The sequence below is a fragment of the Oratosquilla oratoria genome, unplaced genomic scaffold (assembly GCF_046742065.1).
Source record: "Oratosquilla oratoria isolate Oo_2021 unplaced genomic scaffold, ASM4674206v1 SCAFFOLD49, whole genome shotgun sequence".
In the NCBI taxonomy this organism is placed as follows: Eukaryota; Metazoa; Arthropoda; class Malacostraca; order Stomatopoda; family Squillidae; genus Oratosquilla; species Oratosquilla oratoria.
Genome location: NW_027467713.1, coordinates 3,659,667 through 3,674,361, shown reverse-complemented (window position 1 = coordinate 3,674,361; position 14,695 = coordinate 3,659,667). Strand labels below are relative to the sequence as shown.

The 14,695-nt window shown below is 41.6% G+C and overlaps 1 protein-coding gene across 1 annotated transcript in view; it reads left to right on the top strand.

The window, feature by feature from the left end:
• LOC143023508 (RUS family member 1-like) overlaps positions 1 to 14,695 on the top strand; it is a 78,979-nt gene that overhangs the window by 27,424 nt on the left and 36,860 nt on the right. Inside the window, exons 5-6 of the mRNA XM_076182041.1 lie at positions 827 to 1,019; positions 14,316 to 14,434. Coding sequence (XP_076038156.1) covers positions 827 to 1,019; positions 14,316 to 14,434 — 312 coding nt within the window. The remainder of the gene's footprint in view (positions 1 to 826; positions 1,020 to 14,315; positions 14,435 to 14,695) is intronic.

Below are 14,695 nucleotides of genomic sequence, written 5' to 3'. Positions count from 1 at the left end.
CCTCCTCCTCCTCCTCCTCCTCCTCCTCCTCCTCCTCCTCCTCCTCCTCCTCCTCCTCCTCCTCCTCCTCTCCCTCTCCTGAATATCAGTCTAGAATCACCTATGAAATCAACTGATTCCACTAAGAACTGTTTGGGATTAGTGGGTTGCATGGGAGCTTGGTCAGATAAACTATGAGAAATGGTGCCAGCATACAAGTAAAAGGAACCCCCCTTCCCCCCTGAACATATGCTTCCCATTGGTAATGATGATGACATTTTCCAAGCTGTAGCTTATATAATTTTAGAAGAAAAAATTGGTATATTAAAAAAAATCATGTGTATTCTGTTTCTCAGATTATTCAAAACCTTTTAGGCCTTTGACAAAAATAGGCTCATGATCCCAGGGCCTGTATCACACCCACAATTTTCTCTGCTTCCCTGTTTATTATTTCTCTTTTTATCAAACATAATATACAAGTTTGTTTTTCAAAACCATTCAAGCATTAAACAAGTGATTTTACTTATGTAAGCAAATTAGTGGAATTAAGGCATTGAGCATAAGAGTAATGCAGCAAACTTTCATTTTCTAGATTATATCTCTGTGGAAAATAAGACTTTATGATATCTGGTTTTCTTTTATGCAGCTATTCTCAAGAGTAGCACTCAGGTAAAATAAGTTGCTGTATTAGCATTTATTTTGTTGCTGCATTACAATAACTTGTGCTCATAAACATGAATAGTTTATTGTTGCTATAATCATGAAGATATGAACTTCAAAATATAAGCAATATTGATTTATCAACCAATGTGGAGTCAAATACATTATGCTTTTCTCATATTTGCAGTTCATACCTGGACAGTAATAGTAAACAGTGGCGCCTCTTTGCAGATGTTGCAAATGATTTTGGTTTTGTGCTGCAAATTTTAAGTCCTATGTTGCCATTGCCATTAAGCATCACCATGTGCCTTATTGGTATTACATTTTCACTGGTTGGCACTGCAGGTGTAGCTACTCGAATGGCTCTTGTCTCACACCAGGTATGATATAGTTGTTTTGTCATTGAATTTATTTCTATTTAATTGCTTTATCCGAAGGGATTTCTCCCCGTCTTCTCCTTTATGCATGGGGGGTCGCCGATTTAATGAAGCGGCCTTGCTGTGGATGTGCTGTGTCTTGCGACACTGCTTGTGACCCAGGGCAGTGGACAAGGTGCAGGGATGACCCGTCATCCAGGAGGTGCTAAGATGAGAGGGAGGGTGGAAGGGTGTGGAGTGTATTCAGGGATGTAATGGGTGGGAATGATTTTATGCCTTTTCCTTTTTGGCTACCTCCCTTGTAAGGGGGAAAAAGCCTTGGTATATGTATGTATGTATGTAATTACTTTATGGATTTTGTTGGTATATTGTTAAATAATCTCTTGTCATAGATATAGTCAATAAGAATAGATATATCATAATTGTTGTCTGGCTGAAAGACTTGGTTATTTCATGGAAGGTATGCCAGGAACATGATATGAAAAATGCCAGATAAATTACTTCCATGACTCAAATGTGACTGATTGGTGAGGGTGTGTTTAAGTTAGGTCTCTGCAAGAGGAATGACTTGTGTCCAGTGAAAATAAAGTTTATGTCATAGGTCAACAAATGAATTAATCATCAAGTCTTGGAAGTTAGCAGAAAAATATATGTTTAAAAAATTTTGGGTCAGGAAAGATGTATTTACCTAGTTGTATTTAATGGGAAGGGGAGCTATGCTCGTGGTGACTTGTCTTAGTATCTTGCAACATTTAGTTTGTTCTTAAGTTCTTGTATGGTGTTTGTACACACTTGTTTTTTCCAATTTGTTCTAGATATCCACCACTCTGTGTGGAAAGATTTTTTTTTTTTAGATCTCTTCTATAACTCCTTTTTGAGTTTCTTTTCATGTCCCCTTGTTTTTTTTCTATCCCACTTTAATAGGTCTTCTCTGTCAAGGACTTCCATGCCTTTCATGATTCTGTAAATGGCCAATAGATTGCCTCTTTCTCTTCTTTGTTCCAGGGTTGGTAGTTCCAGTTTAGACAATCTTTGCTCGTATGTCAATTTTGAAAGTGTTGGGGCCATCTTTGTCATTGCTCTTTGGATTCTTTCTATTTTCCTTATATTCTTTTTTGAAGTTGGTATCCATAGTGTTGCTGCATACTCCAATCTTGATGTTATCAGTGTGAGTAGTATTTTCTTTATCATTACCTCATCCAAGTAATTAACCCCTTCCATACGGTGCCGCATACGTAGGCGGCATGAGGAGCAAGTGGATACGCGAGGCTGCCATATCGGTGTCTTGATTATATTTATTGTAGTTGCCCCTGCGTAATGACATACTCTCTAAACTGTCTTCATCACATTTTCTATGGTTATCAAAATTCACGGGTGAAAGAGAGAACGATCGATATAAGCGGTGACTATATTTTATGATGCGAGTATTATTACGACACATCGTACGTCTGGCAGCTAATGCTGCCTGCAAGATTTTGGCCCGTACTGAAGAGGTTAAAAGCCACCTTTATTGATCTTTGTAAATTGTAGGTTTCTCTAACTATTTTGTTTATCTGCTTGTCTGGGGACATGTCTTTGGTGCTGATTACTCTTAGGTCCTTTTCGGAACCAACTTTCTTTACTTCCTTTGCCTCCTGATATTCTTTTTTTACTTTTTCCAAATTTCATTATACTACATTTCTTAATGTTGAAGTCAACTGCCCAAATCTGATTCCATTCCCAGACCTTGTCCAGATCTCTGTAGTGATTCACAATCTTATTCCATACTTACTTTCTTTAGTAGTTTTGTGTCGTCTGCAAAGAAGTTCATGTAACATTTTACACCTTCATCCATGTCATTTACATATATAGAAAACATTATTTGAGCCAATTCTGAACCCTGTGGGACTCCACTTATCATTTCTTCCCAAGTAGAGTTTTTAATATCTGAACACCACTCTCATTTTTCTCCCATGTAAGAAATCTTCCATCCATTTTAATAATTTTCCATGTATACATCCTGTTGTTTCAAGTTTTCTTAATTTTTTCTGTGGTACTTTATCAAATGAAAAGATGTTTTGGAAAGAAATTAAGAGAGGAAGAGGAGGCGAATCAAGTAGAGAAGAAAAGGTAAAAGGTGCAGATGGAGAGATGATAATGGAAGAGAAGGCAGTAAGGGGAAGATGGGCAGAATATTTTAGGGAGTTGCTAAATGTGAAGGAGGATAGGGAGGGAAAGATAGTTGCAGTGGGAAATGCTAAGAAAATGAGAGTGATGAATGAGGAAAATGGAGGAGAAATAAGGAAGGATGAAGTGAAGGCAGTTGTTAAGATGATGAAAGCAGGTAAGACACCTGGTTGGAATGGATGCCATGCAGAATATCTAAAAAAAGGGAGGTACAGTGATGGTGGACTGGCTGGTGAGGTTATTTAATGTTTGTTGGAGAGAGGGTAGAATGCCGGAAGACTGGAGGAGTGCCTGTATAGTTCCACTTCACAAGGGAAAAGGGGACAAGTGTGAATGTAGTAGTTTCAGAGGGATTAGCTTGTTAACCTCTTCCATATGGTGCCGCCTACGTAGGCGGCATGAGGAGCAAGTGGATACGCAAGGCTGCCATATCGGCGTCTTGATTATATTTATTGTAGTTGTCCCTGCGTAACTGACATACTCTCTAAACTGGCTTCATCACATTTTCTATGGTTATCAAAATTCACGGGTGAAAGAGAGAACGATCGATATAAGCGGTGACTATTTTTTATGATGCGAGTATTATGACGCAACATCGTACGTCTGGCAGCTAATGCTGCCCGTGAGATTTTGGCCCGGAGTGAAGTGGTTAAGTGTAGTTGGGAAGGCTCATGGGAGGATCTTGATTGAGAGGATTAGGAGAGGAACAGAGGGAGTAATTGGTGAGGAACAGTGTGGATTTAGGACAGAGGTTGTGTAGATCAGATCTTTGTGGTAAGACAAATATGTGAGAAAGCTATAGGAAAGGGGAAGGATGTTTTTTGGGCCTTTATGGACCTGGAAAAGGCTTACGACAGGGTAGACAGAAAGGCACTGTGGGAGGTTTTGCGGATATACGGGATAGGAGGAAAGCTTCTAGGAGCTGTCAAGAGTTTTTATGAGAGTAGTAGAGCTTGAGTGTCAGGATTAGAAATGAAGAGAGTGAGTGGTTCCAGGTAAAGGTGGGACTTCGTCAAGGATGCTTTATGTCGCCCTGGCTGTTCAACTTATACATGGATGGGGTAGTGCGAGAGGTAAATGCAAGGGTAGTGGGTCAGGGATTGGAGATGGTTAAAGAAAATGGAGAAAAGTGGGAGGTGAGCCAATCTGTTGTTTGTGGACGACACTGCGCTTGTGACAGGATCGGAGGAGGGACTGAGGAAGTTGGTGGCAGAGTTTGGGAGAGTATGTGATAGAAGAAAGCTAAAGATAAATGTGGGTAAAAGTAAGGTGATGAGATGTACAAGGGGTGTGGTAGTAGACTGGAAGTGAGCATTAAGGGAGAGCGACTGGAGGAAGTGGATAGTTTTAGATACTTGGGTGCAAATGTGACAGGAAAAGGTGGAGTGAAGGTGGAGGTAGAATGTAGATTGAGAGAAGCGAGTAAATGCCTTGGTGGATTAAAGAGTGTAATGAGAAATAGACATTTGGGAATGGATGCTAAGAGGAGACTGTATGAAGGAGTGATTGTGCCAACAGCACTGTATGGGGCAGAAACATGGAACATATGAGAGGAAGAGAGAAGGAGTTTGAATGCGTTTGAGATGAGGTGTCTGAGAAGTATGATGTGGGTAAAAGTAAGGTGATGAGATGTACAAGGGGTGAAAGTGGCAGTAGACTGGAAGTGAGAATTAAGGGAGAGTGACTGGAGGAAGAGGATAGTTTTAGATACTTAGGTGCAAATGTGGCAGGAAAAGGTGGAGTGAAGGTGGAGGTAGAATGTAGATTGAGAGAAGCGAGTAAATGCCTTGGTGGATTAAAAAGTGTAATGAGGAATAAACATTTGGGAATGGATGCTAAGAGGAGACTGTATGAAGGAGTGATTGTGCCAACAGCACTGTATGGGGCAGAAACATGGAACATAAGAGAAGAAGAGAGAAGGAGTTTGAATGTGTTTGAGATGAGGTGTCTGAGAAGTATGATGGGGGTTACTAGGCTAGATAGAGTGAGAAATGAGGAGGTGAGGAGGAGAACGGGTGGAAAGGGAGCTGGGAGATAGGGTTGATGAAAGAATATTAGGATGGTTTGGACACATGGAAAGAATGAGTGAAGAAAGACTAGTAAAAGAGGTATGGAAGGGAGATGTGGAGGGAGTGAACATGAGGGGACGTCTTAGTAGAGGTGGATGGATTGGGTGAAGGGGGCTTTGGGGAAGAGGGGAATGTCTGTTGAAGAAGGACGGGAGAGGACAGAAGACAGGGGTGAATGGAGAATGGTTGTTTATGGATGATGTTGTGATGCATGAGGTGGAATGGGTGGGGGGGGATGGACTAGTAATTGGTTGAAAGGTCGAAAACAGAGAGTTGTTTTAAATGGAAAAACTTCTGGATGGAAAAATGTTGCAAGTGGAGTTCCTCAGGGTTCCGTTCTTGGGCCACTTCTATTCATAGTATATATAAATGATATAGACAATGGACTAAAATCTACTGTTTCCAAATTTGCTGATGATACAAAACTGTGCGGAGTGGCAAATGATCACTCAAACCAATTAGATATTCAAGAAGATTTAGATCAATTACAGCAATGGTCTGAAAAGTGGCTAATGAAATTTAACACAAGTAAATGCAAGGTAATGCACATAGGTAAAAATAACAGTAAGTACGATTACAAGTTATTTGGAAATTCGTTAACAAAAGTGGATAGTGAAAAAGATCTCGGCATAATTATCAGTAACGACCTCAAATCATCCAAGCAGTGTATTTCAGCCTCTGAGAAAGCAAATAAGATTCTGGGATTGATTGCGCGATCTTTTGATTTCAAAAGTCCATCACTCATTAACAAGCTATATAAATCGTTAGTTCGTCCACATTTGGAATATGCTGTTTCCGTATGGTCACTGAATCTCATTAAAGACATTGACAGACTGGAAAAAGTACAACGGCGAGCCACAAAACTGATTCCAAATATCAAAAATAAATCATACGAAAATCGACTTAAGCACATGAATCTGTTTTCCCTAAAAAAGCGTAGACTCAGAGGTGACTTGATACAGGTCTTTAAGATTTTAAATGGAATTGACAACATCAAAAGTGACAACATTTTCACATTGAATGAGAATCAGACAAGAAACAATGGTCTCAAACTGTCCGGAAATAGATTCAATTTGGAAGTAGGTAGAAACAACTTTGCCAACCGTGTAGTTAATGAATGGAATAAACTTCCTGCACAGGTAGTGCAATGTAGTTCAGTTCGAAGCTTTAAGAATCATTTAGATAAATACCTAAGTAAGATGCTGTAATGATTATAATTTATGTTATATTATTTGTTTTTGTTTTGTTAAAATTTGTCTGTCTGATTTTCATTTATTATTAGTTATATGTCAATTTATAATCATTTACTATTTACCTTTTTGTTTGTTATTCAACTATACCTATGCATTTATTTATGTATTTTATTTGTTATTTTTACATTATTATAGTTTTAATTTATTATTATTAATTTTTTTTTTTTTTTTTTTTTTTTTTTTTCTCCATCCGACCTAGAAATGGATCAAAAGGTCTCCTGTCGGCATGCTCCGCCTTTTGCCTTTGTATGTGTGAGCAAAATTTGATGCAGCCCAAAGGGATTTCTCCCCGTCTTCTCCTTTTATGCAATGGGGGGACGGAGAGTGGGGGGTTGCCGATTTAATGAAGCGGCCTTGCTGTGAATGTGCTGTGTCTTGCGACACTGCTTGTGACCCAGGGCAGTGGACAAGGTGCAGGGATGACCTGTCATCCAGGAGGTGCTAAGATAAGAGGGAGGGTGGAGGGGTGTGGGGTGTATTCAGGGATGGAATGGGTGGGAATGATTTTATGCCTTTTCCTTTTTAGCTACCTACCTTGTAAGAGGGAAAAAGCCTTGGTATATGTATGTATGTATGCACTTTATCAAATGCCTTTTTTAAGTCCAGGAAAGCACAATCTGCCCATCTATCCCTATCTTGCATTATATCTATTATCCTTGAATAGAAACAGATCAAATTTGTGGCACATGGTCTTCCCTGTCTAAAACCGAATTGTCTCAGATTTAATATATTGTTCTCCTCCAGATGTTAATCCATCTAATTTTGATAACTTTCTCTCAAATTTTAGCTATTGTACTTGTAAGGGAGTCCAGTCTATAGTTTGTTGGGTCTTCCTAGTTTCCCCCCTATATATATTGGCATGATATTGGCATTTTCCTAGTCTTCCGGTACTTTTCCTTCTTTGAGTAAGCAATCCATTATCTTAAATATTTTATTTGTTAGTTCATCTATACATTCTTTTAGTATCCAGTTTGCAGTTCTGTCTGGGCTGTGTGATTTTCTGACATTAATGTTCATTATTTGGTTCCTTATTTCTTTCTGTCACAATTACTTCTCTCATTTGGGGGATCTTTCTCCTCTTCCTTCTTTTCTTTTGTGAATACAGAATTGAAATCTTCATAATTTCAGCCATTTCTCAATAATATGTTTCCTTGACGTAGTATTATATTTCCTGTTTATTTTTTAGTTTACCATTTACATATATGAAGAATAATTTGGGTTGATTTTTACATTTATCTATTATGTCTTGCTTTGTCTCTTTTGTTTTTTGTCTCACTACTCTTTTTGTTATACATACATAGCAAAGGCTTTTTTCGCCCTTATAAGGGAGGTAGCCAAAAAACAAAGGCATAAAAACCATCCCTATCACACTCCATTCCCCTTCACCCTCTTCCCTCCCTCTTATCTTGGCACCTCCTGGATGATGGGTCATCCCTGCATCTTGTCCACTACCCTGGGTCAGAAGCAGTGTTGCAAGACACAGCACATCCACAGCAAGGCCGCTTCATTAAATCGGCAATCCCTCCTCTCTATCCCTTCATGCAGAAAAGGAAAGACGGGGAGAATTCCCTTTGGACTGCATCAATTTATTTCTCACACATACTCCCTCACCCCCCATCCCCCACCCATTCCACCTCATGCATAACAACATCATCCATATACATCCATTCTCCATTCATCCCTATCTTCTGTCCTCTCTTGTCCTTCCTCAACAGGCATTCCCCTCTTTCCCAAAGCCCCGTTTACCCCATCCATCCATCTCATCCTAGGTCAACCCCTCATGTTCACTCCATTCACATCTGCCTTCCACACCTCTTTTATTAGTCTTTCTCCACTCATTCTTTCCATGTGTCCAAACCATCCCAATACTCTTTCATCCACCCTATCTCCCAACTCCCTTTCCACACCCATTCTCCTCACCTCATTTCTCACTCTATCCAGCCTAGTAACCCCTATCATACTTCTGAGATACCTCATCTCAAACACATTCAAACTCCATCTCTCTTCCTCTCTTAAGTTCCATGTTTCTGCCCCATACAGTGCTGTTGGCACAATCACTCCTTCATACAATCTCCTCTTAGCATCCATTCCCAAATGTCTATTTCTCATTACACTTTTTAATCCCCCAAATCATTTACTCGCTTCTCTCAATCTACATTCTACCTCCACCTCCACTCCTCTCTTTCTTGCCACATTCGCACCCAAGTATCTAAAACTATCCACTTCCTCCAGTCTCTCTCCCTTAATACTCACTTCCAGTCTGCTGCCACTTTCTCCCCTTGTACATCTCATGACCTTACTTTTACCTACATTTATATTCAACTTCCTTTCACACACCTTCCCAAACTCTGTCACTAACTTCCTCAATCCCTTGTCTGATCCTGCAACAAACGCAGTGTCATCACCAAACAACAGCTGGCTTATCTCCCACTTTTCTCTATTTTCTTTAACCATCTCCAATCCCCAACCCACTACCCTTGCATTTACCTCTCGCACCACCCCATCCATGTATAAATTGAACAGCCAGGGCGACATAACACATCCCTGACAAAGTCCCACCTTTACCTCAAACCACTCACTCTCTCTATTTCTAATCCTAGTACATGCTCTACTACTCTCATAAAAACTCTTGACAGATCCTAAAAGCTTTCCTTCTATCCCATATATCTGCAATACCTCCCACAGTGCATTCCTGTCTACCCTGTCATAAGCCTTTTCCAAATCCATAAAAGCCAAAAAACATCCTTACCTTTTCCTAAAGCTTTCTCACATATCTGTCTTACCACAAAAATCTGATCTACGCAACCTCTACCTCTCCTAAACCTACACTGTTCCTCACTAATTACTCCTTATTCCTCTCTTAATCCTTTCAATCAAGACCCTCCAATAAGCCTTCCCAACTACACTTAACAAGCATGTTGAGAAAAAAAGGATTGTGGTACTCCCCAAGGCAGTCATAGCTCCTCTTGGGGATCGGTGCCACCTGCGTAGAGCCGGTGGCCAGGGCTGGTTGCCGCCGTTTGGCCCCCAACTCTTGGGGTTTGGGAGTGGTCCCACGATGTAGACGCTGCGGCTCCAGGACCTTAAGTCAATCACTGGAACAACATTTGGACAAAACAAAGAAACTAATACAACAATATACAAACAATGCATACGCTCAGTGATGAATTATGCGAGTCCTGCATGGGCTCCTAATCTCAGCGAGACACACCACAACACCCTTCAAATCATACAAAACAAAGCCCTAAAAACAATTACAGGCTGCACAAATACAACACCTACAGACCATTTACACCATGAAACAAAAGTCCTCAAAGTCAAGGACCACCTCGACATGAGAGGCTCACAAACACTTGGCGCAGCCACCACAAACACATCACACCCGCTGCGCTACATAGCAGAACACCCACACACACCAAGAAACATTAAAACAACACCCAAAGTCCTGTATCACAGACAGATACTCTCTTCTCTTCCTCCACAACCACCAAATACCAGCCTCCGGAAACATATTCATAATCATATCACTCACCGCTCCATTAACACACTGAAAGACAACACACTGCTGCATGCCAGACTCCCTGATATCCACCCTTCTGAATCCTCTCTCCCACGAAAGGACAGAGTCCACCTGGCCAGACTGCGGTGCGGCCACCACCCAGCACTTCTAAGCTACCAGAAGAGGCTGGATGACCGCATTGTGAACAGCTGCCCAGGATGTAACACTTCACCCCATACCATACAACACATAATGGAAGACTGCATTATACACAATCATGCATGCAAACAACACAACATACACTCTATAAAGGATTTGTGGGAAAACCCAGTTTTGGCTGTGGCATTCCTTGGGGAGACGGGACTGCTCGGACAGACAGTCTAGGGAATGACAACAACAGCAACAACACTTAACAAGCTAATCCCTCTGAAACTACTACAGTCACACTTGTCCCCTTTTCCCTTGTAAAGTGGAACTATACAGGCACTCCTCCAGTCCTCTGACACTCTACCCTCTCTTAAACAAAAATTAGATAACCTCATCAGTCAGTCCTCCATCACTGTACCTCCTTTTTTCAGACATTCTGCATGACATCCATCCAGACCAGGTGTCTTACCTGCTCTCATCATCTTAACAACTGCCTTCACTTCATCCTTCCTTATTTCTCCTCCATTTTCCTCACTCATCACTCTCATTTTCTTGGCACTTCCCACTGCAACTACCTTTCCCTCCCTATCCTCCTTCACATTTAGCAACTCCCTAAAATACTCAGCCCATCTTCCTCTTACTGCCTTCTCTTCCATTATCATCTCTCCATCTGCACCTTTTACCTTTTCTTCTCTACTTGATTTACCTCCTCTTTTAATTTCTTTCTAAAACATTTTTTATTACTTTCAAAATTTTCTGTCATACTCTTTCCCCATTTCACATCTGCTCTCCTCTTTGCCTCCTTTATCTTATGCTTTACTTCTCTTTTCTTTGTACCTCTCATATGACTCCCTCATCCTATTTTGTAACCAATCTATGAAAGCTCGCCTCATCTCTTCTACAACCTTTTTTGCTTCCTCATCCCACCACTTACTACCCTTCCTTCTATTACCTCCCGTCCTCCTTGTTCCACACACCATTTTTGCACACCTGATGACTTTCTCCTTGAACCATCCCCATTCCTCCTCCACTCCTAGTTCTACTCTATCCTTCACTCCCTCCCACTCCTCTCTCAGCTTCTTCTTATACTCAGCACTTCTAAGCCACCAGAAGAGGCTGGACGACCGTGTTGTGAACAGCTGCCCAGGATGTAACACTTCACCCCATACCATACAACACATAATGGAAGACTGCATTATACACAATCATGCACGCAAACAACACAACATACACTCTATAAAGGATTTGTGGGAAAACCCAGTTTCGGCTGTGGCCTTCCTTGGGGAGACGGGACTGCTCGGACAGACAGTCTAGGGAACGACAACAACAACAACAACAACAACTTCCCTATCTTTTGTCCTTTTCCTCTTTCATCAGCTATCCTCCACTCTCAGCTTACCTTTCACGAGAAAATGATCTGATATCTCCCCACTCTCTCCTCTTAGAACATGTACATCCTTAACTCTTCCTACTATACTCCTATTTATCACTACATAGTCCATTAATGCACTATCTACCACCCTTCCATCCACCACTTACTCCCATGTGTACTTATGCTTGACTTTCTTCCTAAACACTGTATTTGCTATCATCAACTCTTTTGAGACAATTCTCCACCATCAACTCTCCACTACGATTCTTTCATGGAACTCCACACTTCCCAACCACTGTCTATTGACTCATTTCCTTCCCTAGCATTAACCACTTCAGTACGGAACTTAAATCTCGCGGGCAGCAGCCAATGCCAGCCGTATGACGTGTCGTAATAATAATCGCATCATAAAATATAGTCACCGCTTATATCGATCGTTCTCTCTTTCACCCGCGAATTTTGAAAACCACAGAGAATGGGATTCAGGGCGCATTTGGGAGAATGTAAAAACACAGGGGCGACTACAATAAATATAATCAAGACGCCGATATGGCAGCGTCGCGAATCCACTTGCTCCTCATGACGCCTACGTGTGCGGCACCGTATGGAAGGGGTTAAGGTCTTCCAATACTACTACATTGATATTTCTCCCTAATCCCTCTATGCACTCATTCAAATCTATCCAAAAAGCCTCCTTTTCTTCCACACTCTTTTCACTGCCAGGCCCATATGCACTTACAAAAACCCACATCTCCTTTCCCAGTTTCACCTTTATCCACACTAGCCTTGAAGAAACCTCCTTCCACTCCATCACATGGTTACCTATCTCTTCACTTAGTATATCGACCCCCTTCTTTCCTTTGTCCTCTTTTCACTCCTTACACCTTCCCAACTACACTTTCAAACTCAAACTTGACCCTCCCTTTCAATTTTGTTTCACTCAATGCCAACACATCCATCTTCTCATGAGCATACTGCCTATCTCTTCCATTTTACTCTAATCTGTGCCACATCCACACGCATTAAATGACCTAAACCTTAGGGTTCTGGTTGGAAAACTTCTCCCAGACCCTCTTATGTCTGCTTTTTTTAGGAATGGCCCCTTTGGTGCTACAGGGAGAAGGATACCTAGTCCTATCCCATCCTGTTTTAGTCACCTTTTATGGTGGCAGTATTTTTTTCCCCACCACAGGATTCAGGGCAATGGAAAAATGAATATTCGGAGAAGTGGAACACGACAGTAACAAGAGTGTGGGGACATCATAACGGAGGGATAGTCGCAGTATAATAAATTATCACCATTTCTCTAAGAATAAAGATTTCCTCTACCACAGACAAAATTATGTGTGACTCTGGTCTGTAGGGGTGCACCATATAGACCCTAAAGTATCAGCTGCATGCTACTTAGCAACTTTTAACCCCACAATAACATATATACAGGGTGTTTGGGATAAATTTGACACTTTTTTTTGAAAGGATAGAAAAATGTCATATCTTGGCCAAGAATTGATGTATTCTCAAAATTCAAAATGCATCTCTTAGATGATCTTTTGCCAAATACAGCTCACTCAAAGAAGCTGCCCTGAGCCTCTGCCATGGCCTCCAGGCAGGACCTGAACCTATAGCATGTGGCCTTCATAGTGTCCTTCGAGAGATGCCTGAACATCAGTTTGATCCTGGCAATCAGCTCATCCTTGGTGTTGCAGGTGGTACAATTGGTGTCTTTTTCAACTGTGCCCCACACATAATAGTCCATGGGGTTGTAATCAGGCGAGTTGGGGGGCCATGTGTCGGGACTGGGGAAGTTGTAGAAGTTCTCAGACACACTTCTGGATTTTCCTGGAGGTGTGACACAGAGCTGAGTCCTGCTGCCACATGTATGGCCTGCAGCCACCCTTTCCACCCAGCGCTTGACAACAGTGGAAAGCAACTCAATATAGCCATCTGAAGTGAGTCTGAGTCCCTTTTCAAAGATGTTGGGTGGCATGACGTGGCCTTCAGTGGAAACACACCCAAAGACCATGACAGTTTGAAGGAACTTGGTTTTCATGAAGCGTAGGACTTAGTGCGGGCTGTAGGCTAGCCACCTGTTGTTCTGCATGTTGTGCAACTGGTCCTGGCAGAAGTTCTTCTCATCTGAGAATAACCAGAGCATCCCCAGCTCGATTGGGTGTTTGACCTTGTTGAGGAGTTTCTTGGCTTTTGCAAGGTGGTTTTCTTGGGACTTGGCAGTGAGTAGTTGGCCCTTGTGCCTCTTGTATGAGGAGTAGTGAAGATACTTTTTCAGCACTTTCTTCATAGTCACCACTCCGACTCCCATCTCTCTCGCCAAGGTCCGCATTGCCTTGCCTGGATCTTGCAGCACCTTTTCTTTTTTTGCAGCTTCTCAATGAATTTTGTTGTGTGGACAGAGTCAGAACACCAACCATGATCCTTCCTGCTACCCACTGCTTCCACATCTCCATCACAATTCTCCAGCTCGTATCTCATGGCCTTCACGGTATTCAAGGAGCACTGAGCTGCAGCTAAGATTTCTGAATTTTTTAATCTGGCACGAATCATCATGATGCAGGTCACTCTCTTCCAATATTCCAGTGCTTCCCAGTCATCCATGCTCTCTAGCTCTCACACCCATCAATAGTATACAGGATCAGCTACAAGTATCTGTTGGTTTCACTGCTATTAAATCCCTCTAATGGTTCTGAAATGACAGAAGGTAAAATAATTATCAAATTTATCCCAAACACCCTGTATATACATATACACTTCCTAATTGCTAGTTTTTGTTTACAGGCTCAACGTGGCAACCTTGCTGATGTCCGGGCCAAAGATGGTAGTCAAGAAATGCTAGTGAATCTAGTTGCACTTGGCCTTTCAGTGCTTCTCCTCTCTTTTGTCACTGATTCTATCAAGTAGGAATATATTTGTTTATTCTATGTTTTTGATGGCGGGTTGGGTAATATGAAGCAGTGACAGTAAACCAGCTCTGTTAGGTCCTGCTGTTGAGGAACTGTCATGCTGCATTGCCTTTGACTTAAGCATTGTTGGTTGGGGACAAGGATGCCCCCTTCTTTCACAAAATGCTAAGATGGGAGGGAAAATGAATAGGTTCTGGATGGGTGTGGTGTTGGTGTATGCTTTGTTTTGGCCACCCTCCCTTAAAATGGGGAAGA